The sequence below is a fragment of the Hemiscyllium ocellatum genome, chromosome 22 (assembly GCF_020745735.1).
Source record: "Hemiscyllium ocellatum isolate sHemOce1 chromosome 22, sHemOce1.pat.X.cur, whole genome shotgun sequence".
Taxonomy (NCBI): Eukaryota; Metazoa; Chordata; class Chondrichthyes; order Orectolobiformes; family Hemiscylliidae; genus Hemiscyllium; species Hemiscyllium ocellatum.
This window is the reverse complement of record NC_083422.1, coordinates 45,781,226-45,800,993: the sequence shown is the minus strand read 5'-3', so window position 1 is coordinate 45,800,993 and position 19,768 is coordinate 45,781,226. Positions and strand designations below refer to the sequence as shown.

The 19,768-nt window shown below is 39.8% G+C and overlaps 1 protein-coding gene across 1 annotated transcript in view; it reads left to right on the top strand.

Moving 5' to 3' along the window:
- Nucleotides 1–19,768, top strand: part of sh3pxd2aa (SH3 and PX domains 2Aa) — a 306,310-nt gene that overhangs the window by 164,787 nt on the left and 121,755 nt on the right. Inside the window, exon 8 of the mRNA XM_060842142.1 lies at nt 4,117–4,131. Within this exon, the coding sequence (XP_060698125.1) occupies nt 4,117–4,131 (15 nt within the window). The remainder of the gene's footprint in view (nt 1–4,116; nt 4,132–19,768) is intronic.

Here is a 19,768-nt window from a genome sequence, read left to right as displayed (position 1 = left end):
CTCTCTACCCTTCTCACTCATTCCATTTCCTCTCCTGCCACTTTCAGACTGTTTGCAATTTTGATGTCTTATCGCAAGCTGAGCTTCTAATTCCATACACTCTCCTGACTGCTTTGACCCGCTGCTGCAATTCCCATTTGTTAGTCTTTGATTCATCTATCCAGTATTCTCTGACCCATACTTCTTTGGCCCTCCATATAACTCAGCTATCCAAATGTTTACTGCGCATATCCTAACACCAAGTTATAGTTATCAATCAACCCTATGTTACTGACATACATTGGCTTAAAATCTCCCATTGCATCCAGTTTAAAATTCAGTATGACTCTTCAGTCCGTGTTAGCCAATTGGTTGGAGGTCGGCCTGGACTTAGAGCTAACAAAATATCTTCAGTGTATTTCAAAAGAATCTGTAGCTATTAGAACTTAAATGTGAAACGGCAGCACATTTCCCGATAAAAGCAGTATGTCTCTTCAGCAAAATACATTGAGTGAAGAATAGTTACACCTCAAGGTCAATTAGGAATAGATAGCAAGTGCTGGCCTTGCCAGTTATACTCACATCCTATGAACAAATAAGAAAAATCATAATGATGTGAGTGAAATCAATTCCATTTACTTTAGGCAGAGTGGCCTCTAGGTGAGGTTAATAGAGGAGGTGGGATTCTCACTGGAAATTATTATTGTTCTGATTGGGAAAGCAGAGAAATGTTTGTCAGAGTTAACAATCCATTCAGCTGGTGCACTGTGAATGGTTGTGATGCCATCAGGAAATAATGCAACCCCCCCAATGATACTTGATGACTGACAAAAGTAGAACGTTAGAGAGCTGACTGTCCTCTTTGGACCTGGAAATATTTGTAAACAGAACCGTGATCAGGCTGAGGTGTGGTGACTATTTGTAAAATCATTATACCCACTTAAGTATAATTTGGCTGCGACCAGTGCTTCAAACATTTCCTTATCTTGTTTTTTTTTAATTTCCCAGTCTTTGATGTGTGACCTGATTGTTATAGAGAAATCCAATTTGATTAATCCACCTCCTGCTTTTTGGCATGCACAGAATGGCAGCCATTGTAGGATGAGGAAGCTTTATTCTGGAATGTGAGAGCCATGCTGTCTGTTTTCCATCCATACAGATAATTTCCTCAGCTGGACTTAACAGAGCTTAGAGAATTACCGATAATATTTTCTTTTAGAAACAGCCTACTTCACATTAACTTTGACACCTAAAATTGCTTCTATAACCTACGTAATCATTCTCTGTGAACGAACCTTCAACACAAACCCACTCAGAGAATTCATATTTATGTGTCCTCATTTGCTCTCAAACTGGACACAAAAAATGTAGACGTATAAAATTGTGGTTAAATTTTATAATTTAACCATAAAGTTTAATTTTATAATCTATACAATTTTTATATAGTGTCAAGGGGTTTTTAATGACACAGAAAGAGGCCCTTTGGACCATCATGTTGGCATTGGTCATCAAAGATAAACCTGTTTTCATCCCATTTTCAAATCCTTAGACTGAGCCTTGTATGTTATTCTGTTTCAGGTGCATATTTGCATTGTTCTTAAATGTTTTGAGGGTTTTCACTTCCACCATCCTTTATTGTCAGTGAGTTTCAGATACTATCATCCGCAAATCCCCTCTACTCTTCTTGCTCCTTACCTTAAGACTATACCCCTTAGTGGTGGGATAAATAACCAAAGGACAGAGTTGCATGCTGTCTACTCTGTGCCCCTCAGAACTTTGTCCATTTCAATCAGATTCCCCCTCGGCCTTCTGTACTCTAAGGAAAACTGCCACAGCCCATTTAATCCCTCTTTATAACTGAATTGCTCCAGAACAGGGAACAGCCTGGTTTTGCTCCCTCTCTAATCCAATCACATTCTCCTATTGCGCGTTGAGCAATCACATTCTCCTATTGCATAGTGCTCCAGCTGTGGCCTAACTAATGTTATGTACAGCTCTGTCGAACCTCCTAGTTCTTGTATTCAGTGCCTTGACTAATAAAGACATGTACACCATGTGCCTTCCCAGTCACCTATCTGCCTGACCTGTTGCCTTCAAGGATTTATGGGCATGCACATCAAAATCCCTCTGTTTCACTGTACATTCTAGGTCCTACCTTCAACGTGTACTTCCTTGCCTTGTTAGTCCTCTGAAATTGCATTGTATTTTAAGATTTATCGTTTCTGCTAAGGTTGTGCATTTGATAATATCTCTGCTGTTGTCCTGAAGACTTGTACACTAAGTTAAAGGTAAATAGTATGCTTACCATTATATTGTTCTCATTCTGCTGTAATTAGTTAGCTACAGACCTCGGCACAGTCGAACTCCAACATATTTAAAAGTTCTGAAGAGACAAGAATAGCAGCCCTCAACATCATGGTATTCAAACAAGTACAGCCTCCAGTAGCTCATTTAAGGAGCGCCAGCATAGATTTGCAAAGGGAAGAACATGTTTGACTAATGTTATTGAAGTCTTTGATGAAGTAACAGAGAACGTTAATGAAGGGAATATAGTCTGCGATGTTATCTGTGGCAGTTTTAAGAAAGCTTTTGAGAAAGTAACATTAGAAAACTGACTTAAATAAAATTTAGGCACAGTTCTTGACACAAGAGGGCTAATGAAAAGCATTGGCTTATGGAGAAGAAACAGCAAGTTGTGACTAATTGTTTTACAGATGGGAGGAGGTAAATAGTAGTGTTCCCCAATGATCAGATTTAGGATCTTGGAACATGGAGTAAAATTTCACAATTTGCTAATGATACCAAACTTGGAGATATGGCAAACGGTGAGGATGAGACCAACTACACTAGGGTATTGATAGGCTGGCAGAATGGGCAGAAGGTTAACAGAGAAGTGTGATTCTGTGAAGTGTGATGAGATACATTTTTGTACAAGTGACTGGGAGAGATAATTTCTACTTTATGGCAGAGTTCCAAAGATCAGAATGACCTGGAGGTTTGTGTATATCATTCTTTGATGATGGCAGGATATCTTGAGAGGGTAATTTGAAAAGTATCTGGGATCTTGGGCTTCATAAATTGAGAAAGCGAGGACTGCAGATGCTGGAGATCAGAGTCGAGAGTGTGGTGCTGGAAAAGCACAGCAGGCCAGGCAGCATCTGAGGAACAGGAGAATCGATGTTTCCTGATGGAGGGCTTATGACCAAAATGTTGATTCTGCTCAGATGCTGCCTGACCTGATGTGCTTTTCCAGCACCACACTCTCGACTTCATAAATTGAGACATCTGTTAAAAAAAAAGATGTTGAATAAATTTTATATAATTCTGGTTCGGCCAAACTTGAGTATTGCATCTGGTTCTATCACCATACATTTAAGAAGAATGTAAAGGTCCTGAGAAAGTATGGAAGAAAATGGTTCCAAGGATGAGGGAATTCAGCAACAAGGTTAGGTTAAAGAAACTGTTATTGTTCTCCATGGAGCAAATATCAGGGGATATTTCATAGAAGTGTATAAGATTAGAATAATATGTATAATATGTTTAGAAAAGGTAGGTAAAGAAAGGCTTTTCCCTTTAGCTGATTGTACAAAGTCCACAGGACATACATCTAAATTGTGGGAAAAATTCAAGAGGTTTGAGAGAAACAACATTTTGTATTATAAATGGTAATGACTTGGAACTTGCTGTCTACGAAGAAGCAGAGACTCTGATTTTAAAAGTAATTTAGAAAAGCATTTGAAGGAATTAAAAGTATGCAGCTACAATGATTAAGCAGGGAAATTGAACTGAATTTATCTACAGAGAGCTGGTATGGATTTTATGCGCTAAATGGCTTTCTTTAGTGCTGTTTTGGCTATGACTGTAGGTAATTTTTAAAATTAGTTTTAAAAATAATAATTAATCAGCACCATTTCTGAGTGCCAGCAAGTGTGAGGTCAGAAATATGACCACCAATCTTATATGAGGTAATCAGTCATCCAATTGAGGGCATTGAGCATGTTCTTGAGGCTGCAGGCCTTTGTATTTTGTAGAAGGAAGTTAGAAGCTGCACTGCCATAGGTGGGTGCTGCAGGATCAGGACTATGAGGGAACCTTCATCTTGAGGTATTTATGGAAACTGTTTCAATTTTTAAAAAGTAAGCAGTGGGCCCAGTTGGCAAGCTATTGCTATGACGGACAATCTGCAGCTCTGATGTAACCTGTTCCCTATTACCTCAGAGAGGAATTAAGTCCAGGATGCCTTTTGGAACATGGAAGCCTGCTGACTACATACCTTCCTTTCCTACTTTCTGCCAGTACCTCCAGAAGCCAGAAGATTCTGCTCTATAACCTTACAACATTCGTTACATAAAGGAAGTGAGTTATGGAATTTGGAGGTAAATCATTGCACCTCCAGGTGCATCACTGGATGTTCCTCAGGACAGCATCCTTGTCAAAACTGTCTTTAGCTACTTTGTCAGTTATCTTCCTAAGATATTAATTTTGTTCTCTGAAGAATTCATGATATTTAGCTCTGTTCAAAATAAAGTTAATGAGGGAGCTCTTATCAACCTGAGCAATAGCTGTATTGCATCCAGCTTTGGACTGAGAAGTAGCAGGTCACACCCATGCCACATGTGCTAGATAATGATTCTCCCCAATGTCCTCTTGACCCTCAACTGCTTCAGCGTCATTGACTAATAGCAGACTGAACCAACTGTGTAATGGCTACAGAGGTCAGCGATAGCCTCACTTCATGATGCTATAAAGAAAAATGGAAGCTCAGCCCAACACATCTAGGACAGAACAGATGCTGAACTATTGTTTCTGCCAGTGTACCCAATATCTACTTCAGCAAACTGATTGCAGTATGCTCAATCTACAAATTGTACTGTAGTAGCATAAAATACTCACTTGGAAAGTGCTGTTATTACTGGAGTAAACACTGAGAAGGGCTGGAGAAGCCATATTATGCAACATCATCACTTTTAACTCATACCCATTCTAATGTAAACACAAATCTCTGTTCCTTAATAATTATTAAGACAGGTCTACATGTTATAATTCTCTGTCTAGCACCATTCTCACCTGGTCAGTGATTCAAAGAAAGCCCTGTTTCTGATTCGAATAATTTAAACTATCTGTTCTAAGTCCTGTGGGTTGATACTGTCCAAACTAATTGACATAGGATCACTCAGTCAATAGAGGAGATTAGAGATATTTGTGTCAGGCAAAGAATGGAAGATATGCTTAATGAGTTATTGTGGGCTGGATTTCAGCCCAAGCTAATGGAATTATGTGCTTGATCAGATCGTGAGTGGTATGGATAGAGTAAATAGACAAAGTCTTTTTCCTGGGGTGGGGAACTCCAGAACTAGGTGGCACAGGTTTAGGGTGAGAGAGGAAAGATTTAAAAGGGACCTAAGGGGCAGGTTTTTCATGCAAAGGGTGGTGCGTGTATGGAATGAGTTGCCAGAGGTAGTGATGGAGGCTGGTACAATTACACATTTAAAAGGCATCTGGATGGGTATATGAATAGAAAGGGTTTAGAGCAATATGAACCAAATGCTGGCAAATGGGATTAGATTAATTTAGGATATCTGGTTGGCATGGACGAGTTGGAACCAAGATCTGTTTCCGTGCTGTAACTAGGAATGAGCAATAAATTCTGTCATGCCTCAACGACATATACTCAGACAAAATTTGTGCTGTCAATCCATGACTTTTGCTTTGGCCATTTTAATAGGTCAGTCCTTGGGATGCTGTTCTAAGTTTCTGCCTGAGTAACTGAAATACAGCGAACCTTTTATTAACTGGCTTATGGGACGAGGAGTTGATCAAATATTCTGATTGATCAAAAGGTCACAAAAAATGTAAAATCACGTTAAGTAATAGAAAATTAATGCAGAATGTATACATGTCACTGTTATGCTTTGTTTACTGCATAAATCACTTAACTAATAACCCAACTTTGCCTTAAATAAAACTTACCAGCAGAGAGCCTTCTAACTACAAAACTTTGCACTATACCTTCGGTACATGTGACAATATAAATCAAATTTTTTAAAAAATTTGATTTAACGTTCAACTGATTATTCAGACACCATAGAGATTGCAATAATAGAGTAGCTTATCATTTTTTCTGGTTTATTGTGAGTGCCAGTTCATCAGGTGCTAGTTAAAACAAAGTATGCAGTAATAGCTCCCACTGGCAGCATAAAGTAGCCCTGCTGCATTTTGGCTGACTCTTCTGACTCACTTTGGCTGAGTGATGTTTGCTGAGTATTTTCTCCACAATTTTCCCTAAATAGAGTGTGTGTGCCCAATGCTGGAGATAGAGCGACAATTATAAACATGGCCACCATGATCTGTTTGTACATGTACAGATGCGCTCAAAATGAAGAATAGGAGGAAAGTTTAGAAATGCATTATGGCTAAAAATTGCATACCACAAATGTATCAAGTGACAGGTGTCAAAACAAATGCTGATAGCTATTAACTTCCTGAGCACAATCATAAAAATCAGGACAAAAATAACTGTCCTGAATGAAAATCAGAGCTGGATAAATGGCAGAAACTTTTATAGGATTTATTAAACACAGCAAAAATGATACCAACAAAATTCCAAATGCTGTAAGCACTTTGAAGGTTATTCCCAAGGATTCCTCGCAAATGTGCTTGTGTTTCTTTGGCCTTGTTTACATACATTCTGCAGCAAAGCAGTATTATAAGATATTAATTTTGTTCTCTGAAGAATTCATGATATTTAGCTCTGTTCAAAATAAAGTTAATGAGGGAGCTCTTATCAACCTGAGCAATAGCTGTATTGCATCCAGCATTGGACTGAGAAGTAGCAGGTATCAGAAGATAAACTAAATGTGCAGTTTTTAATTAGGGAGTTTTGAGAAGATTGAGGTTTTGGATGTAGGTTTGCTTGCTGAGCTGGAAGGTTCATTTCCAGATGTTTTGTTACCCTACTCGGTAACATCTTCAGTGGGCCTCAGGCGAAGCAATGCTGAAAATTCCTGCTTTCTTTTTATATGTTTAGGTTTCTTTGGGTTGGTGATCTTATTTCCTGTAGTGATGTTATTTCCTGTGGTGAAGTCACTTCCTGTTCCTTTTCTCAGGGGATGGTAGATGGGGTCTAACGCGATGTGTTTGTTGTTAGAGTTTTGGTTGGAATGCCATGCTTCTAGGAATTCTCATGCGTATCTTTGCTTGGCTTGTCCTAGGATGGATGTGTTGTCCCAGTCAAAGTGGTGTCCTTCCCCATCCATATGTGAGTTTTTAATTGTTAAGTGGGATGTGAACATCACTGACAAGTCCAGCATCTGTTATCCATTCCCTAATTGCCTTTGAACTGAATATCTTACTCAGTCAATTTCAGAGGGTAATTAAGAGTCAACTGCATTACTGTGAGTCTGGAGTCACATGTGGGCCAGACCAGGTAAGGATAGGGATTTCCTTCCCTAAAGAATGTTAGTGAATCAGATGGGCTTTTATGGCAATTGCAGTGGTCACGTGGTTGGCCTTAAGCTAACTTTTGTTTTTCCATATTTTAGTGAATTCAGATTTTATTATCCTCCATGGTGGAATTTGAGCTCATGTCCCCAGTGCATCTATTTTTCCTAAATAACCTGTTCAGAGACATTATTATACACCTCCAGAACAGGTGGAACTTGAACCTGACTATCCTGTGCCATAAGAGGGCCCCCTATTAGCCTGGGTCTAATAACGTACAGGTGAAAATCATGGATTTAGATTGGTAAAATGAAGTTTTGTTGATTGAGGTTTTTAGGAGTAAAGGCAGAAATTCAAAGCTGAATGACAACTTTTCATGAAAATATGCAAACATATGAATTTAGAGCAGGAGCATATTCTGAAGTGTTCTGACATGGCAGTGAGCCCTTCTGTTAATTAAACCAAAAACCTAGAAAAGCTCACCCCACCTCATAATCTGTTAAAATATGAGTGACAGAGAACTCCCAAATTCCACTGTTTAAAGAAAATAATATCAATTGATTAATTAAGTCTAAAAGTGACCATTAAACAACTATTTGCAACTCTAAGCCCCCCTTTCTCTTAACTGCTTATTACCCGTCTCCAACTCTATAACAATATACTGTTCCAATAAAACACTTATGAAAATTACATCAATTTAATTTCAAAACCATACAGCGTCTGTCATCTTTGGTGTCTTTCTTCCGGCTGAAGATCTCCCCGGGCCATCGTATTTCTTTTAACTGTGTTGATGTTTCATATGAAGAGGTACCTTTGATAGAGGCTGTTTCAATGTCTTGGAACCATCTCTCCATCTCTCTATCACAATGCCTGCCTTTTTATATCCCCAACATTGGATGCGCTCATTGGTTTGATCTCAGTTAAACAATAAATTCAAACTCCATTTATCCTGGGGCACCATTTAAATTCATTAGTTACATTTGAACTGTGGCCAATACAATAACCAACTCAAGTATTTGTTACATATTTTCAATTTTCCACTACACTCTCACACTGCTCTTGTAAGCTTTCGGTGCGGAACAGCATTTACTCTTTCTTAAAAGGTACAGTACACACCTTTAACTTCATAATTCAAGATAGAGGACACCTTTAAGTCTCCTCTACATTCAGGAGCAACTTGATTGTTCTGATTATTCCACATTCCCACCTATCCCTGATTACATTTCCTCCTTTGCTTATCATGAATTTATCCATTTCTGCATGAAAAATGTTCAAAGGCTCTGCTTCTGCCACCTTCGAGTAAGAGAGCTCCAAAAATTCGTACCCATCTGAGAGAAAAATGTTCTCCTTAACTTTGTCTTAACTGGGTGACCCAGTGAAGACCCTTAACTGAAACAGTGAATATCAAAATAGTTCTAGATCATCCCATAAGATGACACAGTGGCATAATGGTTAGCACTGTTACCTCACAGCACCAGTGACCCAGGTTTGATTCCATGCTTGGGTGAATGAGTGGAGTTTACACATTCTTCCTGTGTCGGTGTTGACTTCGGCTGGGTGCTGTGGTTTCCTCCCACAATCCAGAGTTGTGCAAGTAAGGTGAATTGGCCATGCTAAATCGCTCATTATGTCTGGGGATGCGCAGGTTAGGTAGATTAATCATGGTCAATGTGGGGATGGCATTCAACTGATTGAATTGAATAACTTGCATAAATAGTTGTGTAGTCTAATTTTGTCATCACTTTAAAGAGCTGAATAATGCCTTTTCTAAATAATTATTTCTGTTGAATATGTTCATGTATCGATATCTTACTATGTCACTTTTTTATTTCTAAAACATAAAATGAAGCATCTTTCCTCCTTACATCACAGACTTATTTCAAGTCTTTATATATAATGAAAGTAATATGAGAAGATAATGTGAGATGTCATCTAGGCACCAATACTTCTGAAACTGTTTTGTAGCAAATGTCATCTTCTTGAAAGCCATTAAAAACAGGAGCATAGACTCAGTAGGCTGATTGGCCTCCTTCTATGCTGTACTGTACTCTGATTTCATTGCCTTATCATTTCTCTGTGTGATATTATTTAAAGGAAGCAGACTACTTTATCAAGTGTTCGATGTACTAGTTTGGTCTCCTTACTTAAGGTGAGACATAATTGCATCTGAACGAGAACGGAAAAGTTTCATTTGGTTAGTTGATAGGATGAGAGGTTTATCTTTTGGCAAAAGATTTAGCAGATTGAGTCTAGACTTATTGAAATTTGGAAGAATAGGAGGTGATCTTATTGAAGCATACACAATTCATGGAAATCGTGGTTAAGAGTATATTGCTGGAAAGGCACAGCAGGTCAGGCAGCATCTGAGGAGCAGGAGAATCGATGTTTCGGGCATAAGCCCTTCATCAGGAATTCTTCCTGATGCAAGGCTTCTGCCCAAAGCGTCAATTCTCCTGCTCCTCAGATGCTGTCTGACCTGTGCTTTTCCAGCACTACACTCTCGACTCTGATCTCCAGCATCTGCAATTCTCACTTTCTCCACAATACACAGAAAGGTTGATGTAGTTTTCTCTCATACATAAGCCAAGAACGAGGGGGTGTGGTTTCAAGTTAAGGGTCTCCAATTTAAGATAGAGGGAGGAATTCCATTTCTCAGATGATTATTCAAGTTTAGAATTCTTTTCCTCAGAATAGTGGAGGATGAATCATTGCATTTATTCAAGGTTGAATTGGATTGATGTTTGATCGATAAGGGAGTCATTGGTTGTGGGTATCTGGGAGACCAGGTAATTTTCTTTTTATCCACCAACAAAAAAGGGAAATGAGGAATTGGAATGTATGTGTGTGCCATCTTGGTAAGTGCTATTTAGTAATCTGGGACATAACTGGAGAGTGGCATTCTGTGAGGAGATTTGTGTCTCCAATGACGATTGTTGAATGCCTGAGCATTCATTTAGATACTGAATAGAACCTTGTCTCTATACTTACCACATACTGGGAACAGAGAGCTGCTTTCTGACTGGAGCAAGAAAATAATCAGAGGTCAGTGCCACAACAAGACTTTAGCTTTGGGCCATGAAATTCTGGAATCAGGCAGCCTGGGGTTCTGTAACAATGAGATCCATTCTCTTTGTTGGTAGTTGCACAAAAATGTTCAAGTACATCATAATTAACCAATTTATATAAAGAATAGTGCAGATAGTTGAAAGATTACTTGTTCTGTATTTAGAATTTGTATTGATGTCTTGGATTTTTTCTCTGAGCTTTCACTCGCATTTATTTCAGCCCTTGTCATCAGGGAGAAATGGGAATTCATTCCTTTGCCCGATACTCTTTAACTCTGATAACAGATTTCACCTCTGAGTGATTCTGCCCAGTGGCTGGAATATAAAACCTAATTCTTTGCTGTATTCTGCTAGAACACAAATACAAGATTATTTAACGTGTCTACTCAAAGGCTGCAGATTTTTAGCACTGAATTTCACTGAACATTTCATCTTGAAGCCCACAAAATGTTTGTATGTAATTTGTTAATGGAAGAAATGCATATTTAGTGAAAATAGCAAATGTGAGCCCCTTTAAGTAGTAGATGGTATGATCTCAAAGCAAATCACATGATTCTGCATTCTCTGTTGGAGCAGTCGAGCTATTTTTCCTCTTGCTCGCTGGCTCTGAATGTGCTGTAGTCAGGCTTTCCTCAGTCTCGCCTTGTTTTTAAATGATGAACGAGAAAAAGTGGGGTGAGCTGCAGGTGCAATCTCAGGTCTCACCTTCTTCAGACACATCACTAATCATGTCTCTGTGCTGCTGTTTGTTTTACAGGGAATGTGGAGGGATAAGGAAGAAATCAGGTAAGCAGTGTTTTCCTAATTATAATACATGTGCAGCAGAGATTTATCCATTAAAAGCAATGATACTCAAGATGAATATCCAAAGGAAGCAGCCAATAATGATTGCAGAAAGCCAATGTCCCAGACAGAAGCTGAGTCCTAAACAGGTGGCAGCACCAGCAGGTGATTGTAAAACTCAAATTTAAAGCCACACACAAAGCTGGACAAAATATTTTTAATGTGTGGTAGCTGTGTAACTAGGAAAAATATTGTATTGTGGATAGTGATTAAAAAATAATCTTCATATATATGCCTTTTATGAAATATACAAAATGAGATGCAGCAGCATTCCCCTCCCTGAGCTTTATTATGTGTGCCATCAAGCCAAATCGTTAATTGCCTCCTTTTTTTATTCTCCAGAATTGACCAGAGTTGAATATTACATCAATGTAATTGTATCAGAAACTGTTGCAGAAATGCACTGCTCCTTTGGAAGCTTGTCACTAAGATTGGGCTGAGTTTGGCCTGCGATTGTATTATACTCCTTTTTGCCCATTTTGAATCTCATGAGCTGCAACTAATACTCGTCATTGAGATTTAAGAAAGGCAGTATTAAATTTCTGCATAACTTTGTGACTGTGAGCTTAGGAAATCAAGTCTCCTGTACGTAATTTCATTGGTGAACACTTAGCCTCTCTTTGATTCTTGTTGGCTTTGCTTTAGCTAAACTGACCTATTTTCTCCTCACCAAACCTATCATTAGCACCTATTTTACATCTCAATCTAATCTTTACCACATTGCCTTTTGCTCTGGGCACCCTCAACATCTGTTCTCCTTTTCTTTGTCAACAGCATCAAAACCATCATTTTCTAACCTTTTCAGTTCAGAAAAATAATCTTTGGAATTGTATTCTGAATGGTGACAGCACCCACTTGATTTGCATACTTCAAGTCACTTTCTGCAAAATAGTAATAAGGGCCTCAGTCATATACTGTTCCATGAATGTGTGTATTCATCAATTTTAATTATTATTCTCCAACCATGCAGTCAGTTGTTTAACAGAAATCCCTCGCATTGCAGAGTTTCAGGTACAACTGTCAACAAACTGTGGTTTTTGTGATGGGTGGTGGGCGAGTGTTGTCAGCAATATGCTACTTCTGTCTTGCTCTTTCCCATTTCCCACATACTTACGATTAAAATTTAAAGAGCCATGATGCAAGCAGGGAACACTTAAGTCATGAGACCTGCTGCTGGCTGACAATGTTGTGGCTACAGAGGGGGTTTTAACTGAAGCTCCATGCTAAACATGGGAGCTCTCAACTGCAACAAAAGCTTTACTATGCAACTCCACACCAAAGCAGACAGCACCAAAGTGGAACTGATGTTTTTCAAAATTATATTTCCTAATGCTTCACGTGACATTGGTATATTTTATTCATGTTTTATCTTTTTTTTGTCTCTGGCTTTGTCAGAGAGCTTAATGGTACCCAGTGTTGTATTCATCACTCTGTGGACATAGCTGAACTTGCCAGCTTAGCTGGTCCTCCGTTCTATATATTGTAAAGGACATTGTCAAAGCTCAGTTTCAGTGGGCATTGATTGAAACCTAAACAAATAAGTAAACAAAATAAACTCAGCGAGTTTTGGAGTATCTGTGGAGAGCGTAAAATTAATGTTTGAATCTGATATGACCATGTGTTGTTGGTGAACTCATTATCCTTTGAGGGCTGTGCCATTCAACTCTGAGGTGGACACACATGTAGACAACATTGACAACGCTTTTCAGGCCTTGATTGGCTATTCCTACTATTCTTTCCCATCATACCTAAGAGATTAGGTTTTCAGGTCCTTCCCATTTCATTGCTCCTGACCCCTGACCTGACTCTTTGTCCTCCCCAGAATCCTTTTCCATTCTTCCATGTCCCTGAACCAAATCCATACACAACCCTGTAGTCCTCACCATTCACTCACCCTTGATGGTTCTAAATCTTTATGCAAGCTCCCAATCTTCTGCCTTCTCTTCTTCTTGCAAATGTTTCCTGTGACTACAGTTGGTCACTCTCCCACAATGTAATGACAAAGTAGTTCACTCCTGGTGCTTTACCTGTGATTATAGATGTAGTCACTGTCCTCAAGATGTATTTGCAGACACAAGCACTTTCACAGTGTGTTCACAGAATGACTATTCTGGCTGTATTTCTTGCAATTAGATACTGTTACAGAAACCAAACTGTATTTACAGAGACAGTCATCTCTCTGCCTGTATTTTCTAAATTACAGACACAATCACTTTTCACAAACTGTCTTTTTGTGATCACACAAATGCTATTCATTAGTGTTTGCTCTGGTTTCAAGTACAAGTTCATCTCTTAATTTTTGTGTTTCCACTGTTGGTACAGTATGTATTTCAATCTATTCTTATTTTCTGTTCAGCATACAGCTCATAACTATTGCACACTCAATATTAACAGGCTCAGTATATTCAATATATAATTAATGCCAACTAAAAACAAACCTAGTTGAATGACTTCTTTCAAAACATGTCTGAATCGCTCACAATGTTTAAATTAAGGACTCAGCGACAGCTAGTAGTGCCATGATCGCATTGTTAATTGAGTGAAATTTTAAGTAGGAATTACAGCTGAACAGTTTAAATTACAGGATAGGAGTGCAATGAAATATTGATAAATATTAAGAAATTTGTAGCAGTGTATTTAGATTAGATTCCCTACAGTGTGGAAACAGGCCCTTCAGCCCAACATGTTCACATTTACCCTCCGAAGAGTAACCCACCCAGACCCATTTCCCTCTGACTAATGCACCTAACACTATGGCAATTTAGCATGGTCAATTCACCTGGCCTGTACATCTTTGGACTGTGCGAGGAAACTGGAGCACCTGGAGAAAACCCACGCAGATACAGGGAGAATGTGCAAACTCCACACAGACGGTTGTCCGAGGCTGGAATCGAACCTGGGACTCTGGTACTGTGAGGCAGCAGTGCTAACCACTGAGCCACTGTGCCGCCTCAAATTTGTAAATTAATGTCATGATTACTAAATATACAGTGGTACATTTTGATAGAATGGAGAGAATTTTCACGCTCCTCTGGAAAATAAGAGTCAGAGGACAGAATCTTTCATTTTAGACCCTAAGCATCCGACCTGGACCCAATATACCGACCACTGCAACGGACAGCTGGAACTGACGACTGGAAGCGGCAGGTTCAAATCACTACAAATGCTGGAGGGAAGATCACAGAAGCGCTTCACAGGAGGCTTCCAGGCACTGAGGATGTCACCTAGACAGGGGACGAAACGTCTGCAACACAAATTCCCAGATCGGCAAACAGAACCACAACAACTTCTGTTGCACCTTGGATGGGTTTTCTCGCACAATCACATGCTTTTCAGCTCATTCCGTATGAATGCAAATGGAGTGGTGAATCTTGTGGAATGGGTAATCAGGATGTTCTTGGCCCACTGAGATTTTCCAGTATCAGAGGCTTGGGAGTTATTTTTAACAGGCCACTGGAACTCGTTTTTACTTACTGCAAACCTGCAGCATTGTTTGCACCCATGTTGTCTGCTGTCACCCACCCTGGAGATGTCTCAGACCTGTGACTGCCCCAAGGATTAGCAGTGCTTTTTGAAGTTCTGGTTCAGGCCATCTCTAAAAGAAGAGAAATTCTCCTCATCTGGGATGGCAGCAGAAAGCACTTCCATCAGAACCAGACCTGCTGGGGTGAGATTGAAGCACAAGTCAGTGCCCATATGCTTAATATGAGCACCCAGATTCAATGCAAGAAGATGGACTGTCTTCTGTAATTTTCAAAGGTAAGTGTAATCGTGTTCTCACTGCAAACCCAAACTCAGAGATGTCTGTCAGTCGATGCCAAATCACAGGCATACCACAAAGGATGATCTATCCATAAAGTTAATGTGAACTGAAAGGCTGTCAACTACTCCCGTTCTGTAGGTGTTCTAAAGTTCGCAAACAGTGAGGTTCTACTCACTTGCTGGAGAGGGCTTAGGACCTGCATTGGTATACAAGCTCAGAAAGCACTTGTGAATCCATTTCTGTCATACTTATGGAATCCTTACAGTGTGGAAGCAGGCCATTCAGCCCATTGAATCCACACCAAACATCCGAAAAACATCCCATCCAGATCCATTCCCGACCCTATCCTTTCCCTCTAACCCTGCATTTCCCGTGGCTAACTCACCTAGCCTGTACATCCCTGGATACTATGGGCAATTTAGGATGGCTAATCTATCTAATCTGCATATCTTTGGACTGTGGGAGAAACTAGAGTACCCTGAGGAAACCCACACAGACACATGAAGAACGTGCAAATTCCACATGGACAGTTGCTGGGATGGCATCAAACCTGGGTCCTTGGTGCTGTGAGGCTGCAGTGCTAACCCCTGAGCCACTGTGCAACCTTATTCCTGTTTATTTGCTTGCAGAATAAGATTCCCAAGGCCCAGACCAGGAGAGGGGTTTCAGATCTGCGAATCCTAATCCTATACAAAGAGCAGGCCAAAGACCTGATACAGGAGGACCGTGACTGTTCGTTCATTGATGGGGAGACAGGAGTATCACAAGAAGCCTAATGTCTTTTGTTGTCAGATATACAAGCAGTGCCAGACATTGGTCTTATACAAGAGGCTGTGCTTCTTCACCAACTAATTCTTTATACTCCACTCCAGGTATTTGCAGCCACCAGGAAAGGAAGAAGCACAAAATACAACAACTTTCTTAGCAGTAGCATCATTATCTCCAAGGATGATGTTCTAACACCTCAAAGTAGGCACCAACACAGTGTTCACCTTCTCTGTCCCTCAACATATGGACATTCACTTCAGTGGATCCACTGGAGTAGGCTTAAGGCATTATCTATGGACCACATCACGGATACAGGTCCATAATTGGTGGAAGTAGCAACATCTAAGATCTCTGGCATCTCTGCAGGAGACAAGACAACCTGCTGAACCCAGTGATAGGAAGGGAAATATCAGGCAGTGTTGCCAAAGGCTCTCATTAAACTGAAGCAAAGGAAGCCCATCAAGTTCTGTCAACTGTTATGATTCTGGCATGCGGGTGCTTGGCTACCTCCATGGAAAGAGTGGTGGTTTCCTTCAAAAGCCAGATGCAGCATCACTCAACTGCTGCCGGATTTATGTTTAAACCTGGAACCAATTTATGTACGTATGTACGCTCAGCATCATTAGCAAAGTGAGAGAGGGATGACGCATCTCATTCTAGGTGCCCTTCCATTTCAAGGAGACAAGGAAATGTCAACAGGCTGTAATGCAAATGTAACCAGTTGCCCCTTGCACCTGCACAAAAACCTGCAAAGCTGATTGTCCTGGCTACCTGACTCACCTCATCCAAAAGGAAGTGTATAACTTAGTGAGCTTTAATGAAAAAAAAATCAGTTACTTTGCAAATACATTTATGAGTTGCTGACTACGAAATTCCTCACGAGTCTGCAGCGGCTCCCTGAAACAATCCACTTACATAAAAGTTAGGGCCATTTCTTGGTGACTAGCATGGGATTGTATCTCAGTTCTTGTGGATACAACGAATCATCCAACAGCTGACTGATGTAAGATGCAGCATCCCAGGAATCTTGTGATGCCCTCAGCATTGCCTGTCTTTAATTTGCCTCTGGCTGCTTGCTCTGGGCAGTGCTCCTCCAGGCTGGATTTCAGCCTATGATTGCCAATGCTTCTGCTTGGAATTGGTTCCTCAGCTGCAAGTTGAGCAGAAAAATAACATTGCTGGTAGGTATCATTTGTGTTGTCAGTTTCAGGTGATCTGTTAAGGTAGTAATTTGCAATGTTCCTCACCTGGCCTCCAAATGTTATGATGAGAAGACAGGAAAGTGAAAATAAGTGATTATCAAATCAGATCATTGATTTGTGGAGCAGACTCAGTGGTCTGAAGGCCTACTACTACTGCTATGTCATATGGTCTTAAACGTGGGATTCAGCCCATTGTTCAGCTTTTCTTTCTTTTCAAATCTCTTCCTGTCTATGCCCACCACCAATTTTAATAGCTCCAGTTTCCTTACCCTTTTCATCACAGATGACCAATCCAACACCTGTTTCGTTAAGTGGAAAGCCTGTGATTTCTGCTTCTTACCTGAGGTGAGGGAAAAACAGGCCAAACAGCCCTGACTAACACCACCTTCTTCTGCTTTGCTGAACTGAATACATTGAACAATTACTTGTTAAGTAAGCTGAATGATTTTCTCCTGCTCTTGATTCATATGATTGTATTTAATATAAATTACACCTGGAAAGGTAGAATTTGAATCTGTGTCCCCAGAATATTTGTCACTATGCCACTGATTTCCAATGAGAAAAATATTGATGCCAACGATAATGTATTACTTTATTATCAGCTTTGGTCTACAAAACAATATATTTTATTAAATGTTGTAAATCATTCATTAGGCCTTAGCTATAATATTATCGTCACTCTTTATGAAGACTGTCAAGATCTTTGACAGGGTGTAGAGAAAATTTAGTGTCACAGTTGCGTGGAAAGATTGAATAATCTAGGGTGAAGAGAAGGGGAGATTTATTGAGATAATATAGTTATTTTGCTGTCGTATTGTTAATAGTAAAGGCTAATACTCTGATACCTCCCCTAACCGTTAAATATATACAACTGCCCAGACTGAGTTTTAAATTAAATGTTTACCTCCATTCCTTCTTTTGAGAAGATGCCAATAGTCTGCTTTGTGTTTCTTTCGCCACGTTGTTTATCCTCCTCTCTCTATTCACACTCTTCACCAAGTTCTCTTTTCTGAGTAGTATGGCTGTGATCTAAAACAAGGCTAGGGTGTGGAGCACACAACCCTGTACTCTGGAATGGTGAATGTCCACCCTTCCTCTTATATACACTGGCTGCTAGATTATTACTTTGCCCATTTTGCCTAAAGTTTTCCATTTCCTGGTTTTCAATACTGTACTTATTCAAAACTTAAATTTGTTCCAAGACAAGTGTGCAATCTGACAAAGATTTTATATACATGCATTTGACAGGGGTTTGGTCCAAAAGTATCATAATTACAAACACATTAGGTTGGCCTTAGCGAAGCTTTTTTTTATTTCCTACACAAATCTGGGCTCAGTTTCTGAAGTATATTATTTGCGTGGCCCTCATTTTATACACAAAGTCCTGCACTTAACTTTAAATCAGCTTAAATCTGATTGGAGCTAAGTGTATTGAAGCAAAGTTCAAATTAATTAATTATTTAATGGCTTCTGTTTAGGACCATAATTAAAATGTTTGCTAAAATTCTCATTAAATCCTGTGGAACAGAGGATGTAGCAGTAACAATGATGCAAGATGAGAATCTGAATTCACCTGAGTTTGAGACAGGGAAAAGAAGACTCTAGCTGTAGTAAGAAAGGTTTAAGTTGTTATAACATTTGATGTAAGATGAATAATTATGCCTGATTCCTTGATATTCACATCCTGATTAAGCATTTTCCAGAAATAGGATGGTAACTTCAGCCATCCTCTGAGCCCACCCTTAGCAGCTGCACAGTTAAAATGCATTGTGCAGCATGAATACAAAATCTAAGAGAGAGGCAAAAGTAAAGATTGGACTACTGGAATATGAAGCTGGATAAATATTAATTGAGAACAAAGAAATGGCAGAGGAACTGAATAGGTACTTTGCATCAGTCTTCACAGTGGAAGACATCAGTAGCATATGAGAACTTCAGTAGAGTCAGGAGGCAGAGGGGAGTGCTGTAGCAATTAGCAAGGACAAGGTGCTAGGGAAGCTGACAGGTCTGGAGGTGAGTAAATTACCTGGACCAGATGAACTAAACCCCAGGCTAATGAAGGAAATGCCTGCGGAGATTATGGAAGCATTAGTTGTGATCTTTCAGGAATCACTAGAATCAGGGAGGATCCCAGAGAACTGGAAAATGACTAATGTTAAGACCCCTGTTTAAGAAGGAAGAGAGGCAGAAGATAGGAAATTATAGGCTGGTAGTCTATGTTTGGCCACTGGTAAGAATCTGGAGTCCACTATTAAGAATGGGATTGCGGAGTACTTGGAAATGCATTGTAAAATAGGGCTGAGTCAGCATAGCTTCATCAAGGGTGGTCATACCTGAAAAATATGTTAGAATTCTTTTGACGAGGTAATGAGCAAGTTAGAAAAAGCAGAGCCAGTGGATGTGACCTATTTGGATTTCCAGATGGCCTCTCACAAGATGCCACACAGAAGTCTGCTAAATAAAAGCTCATGGTGTTAGGGGTGAGGTACTGGCATGGATAGAGGACTGGCTGACTGGCAGAAGGCAGACAATGGGGATAAAGGGGTCCTTTTCAGGATAGCAGCTGGTGACTTGTGAGGTTCCACAGGGGTCAGTGTTAGGACCACGACTACTAACATATATAAACGATCTGGACGATGGAATTGAGAGTATTGTTGCTACGTTTGCAGATGTCACAAAGATAGGTAGAAGGTTTTAACTTGAAAGGG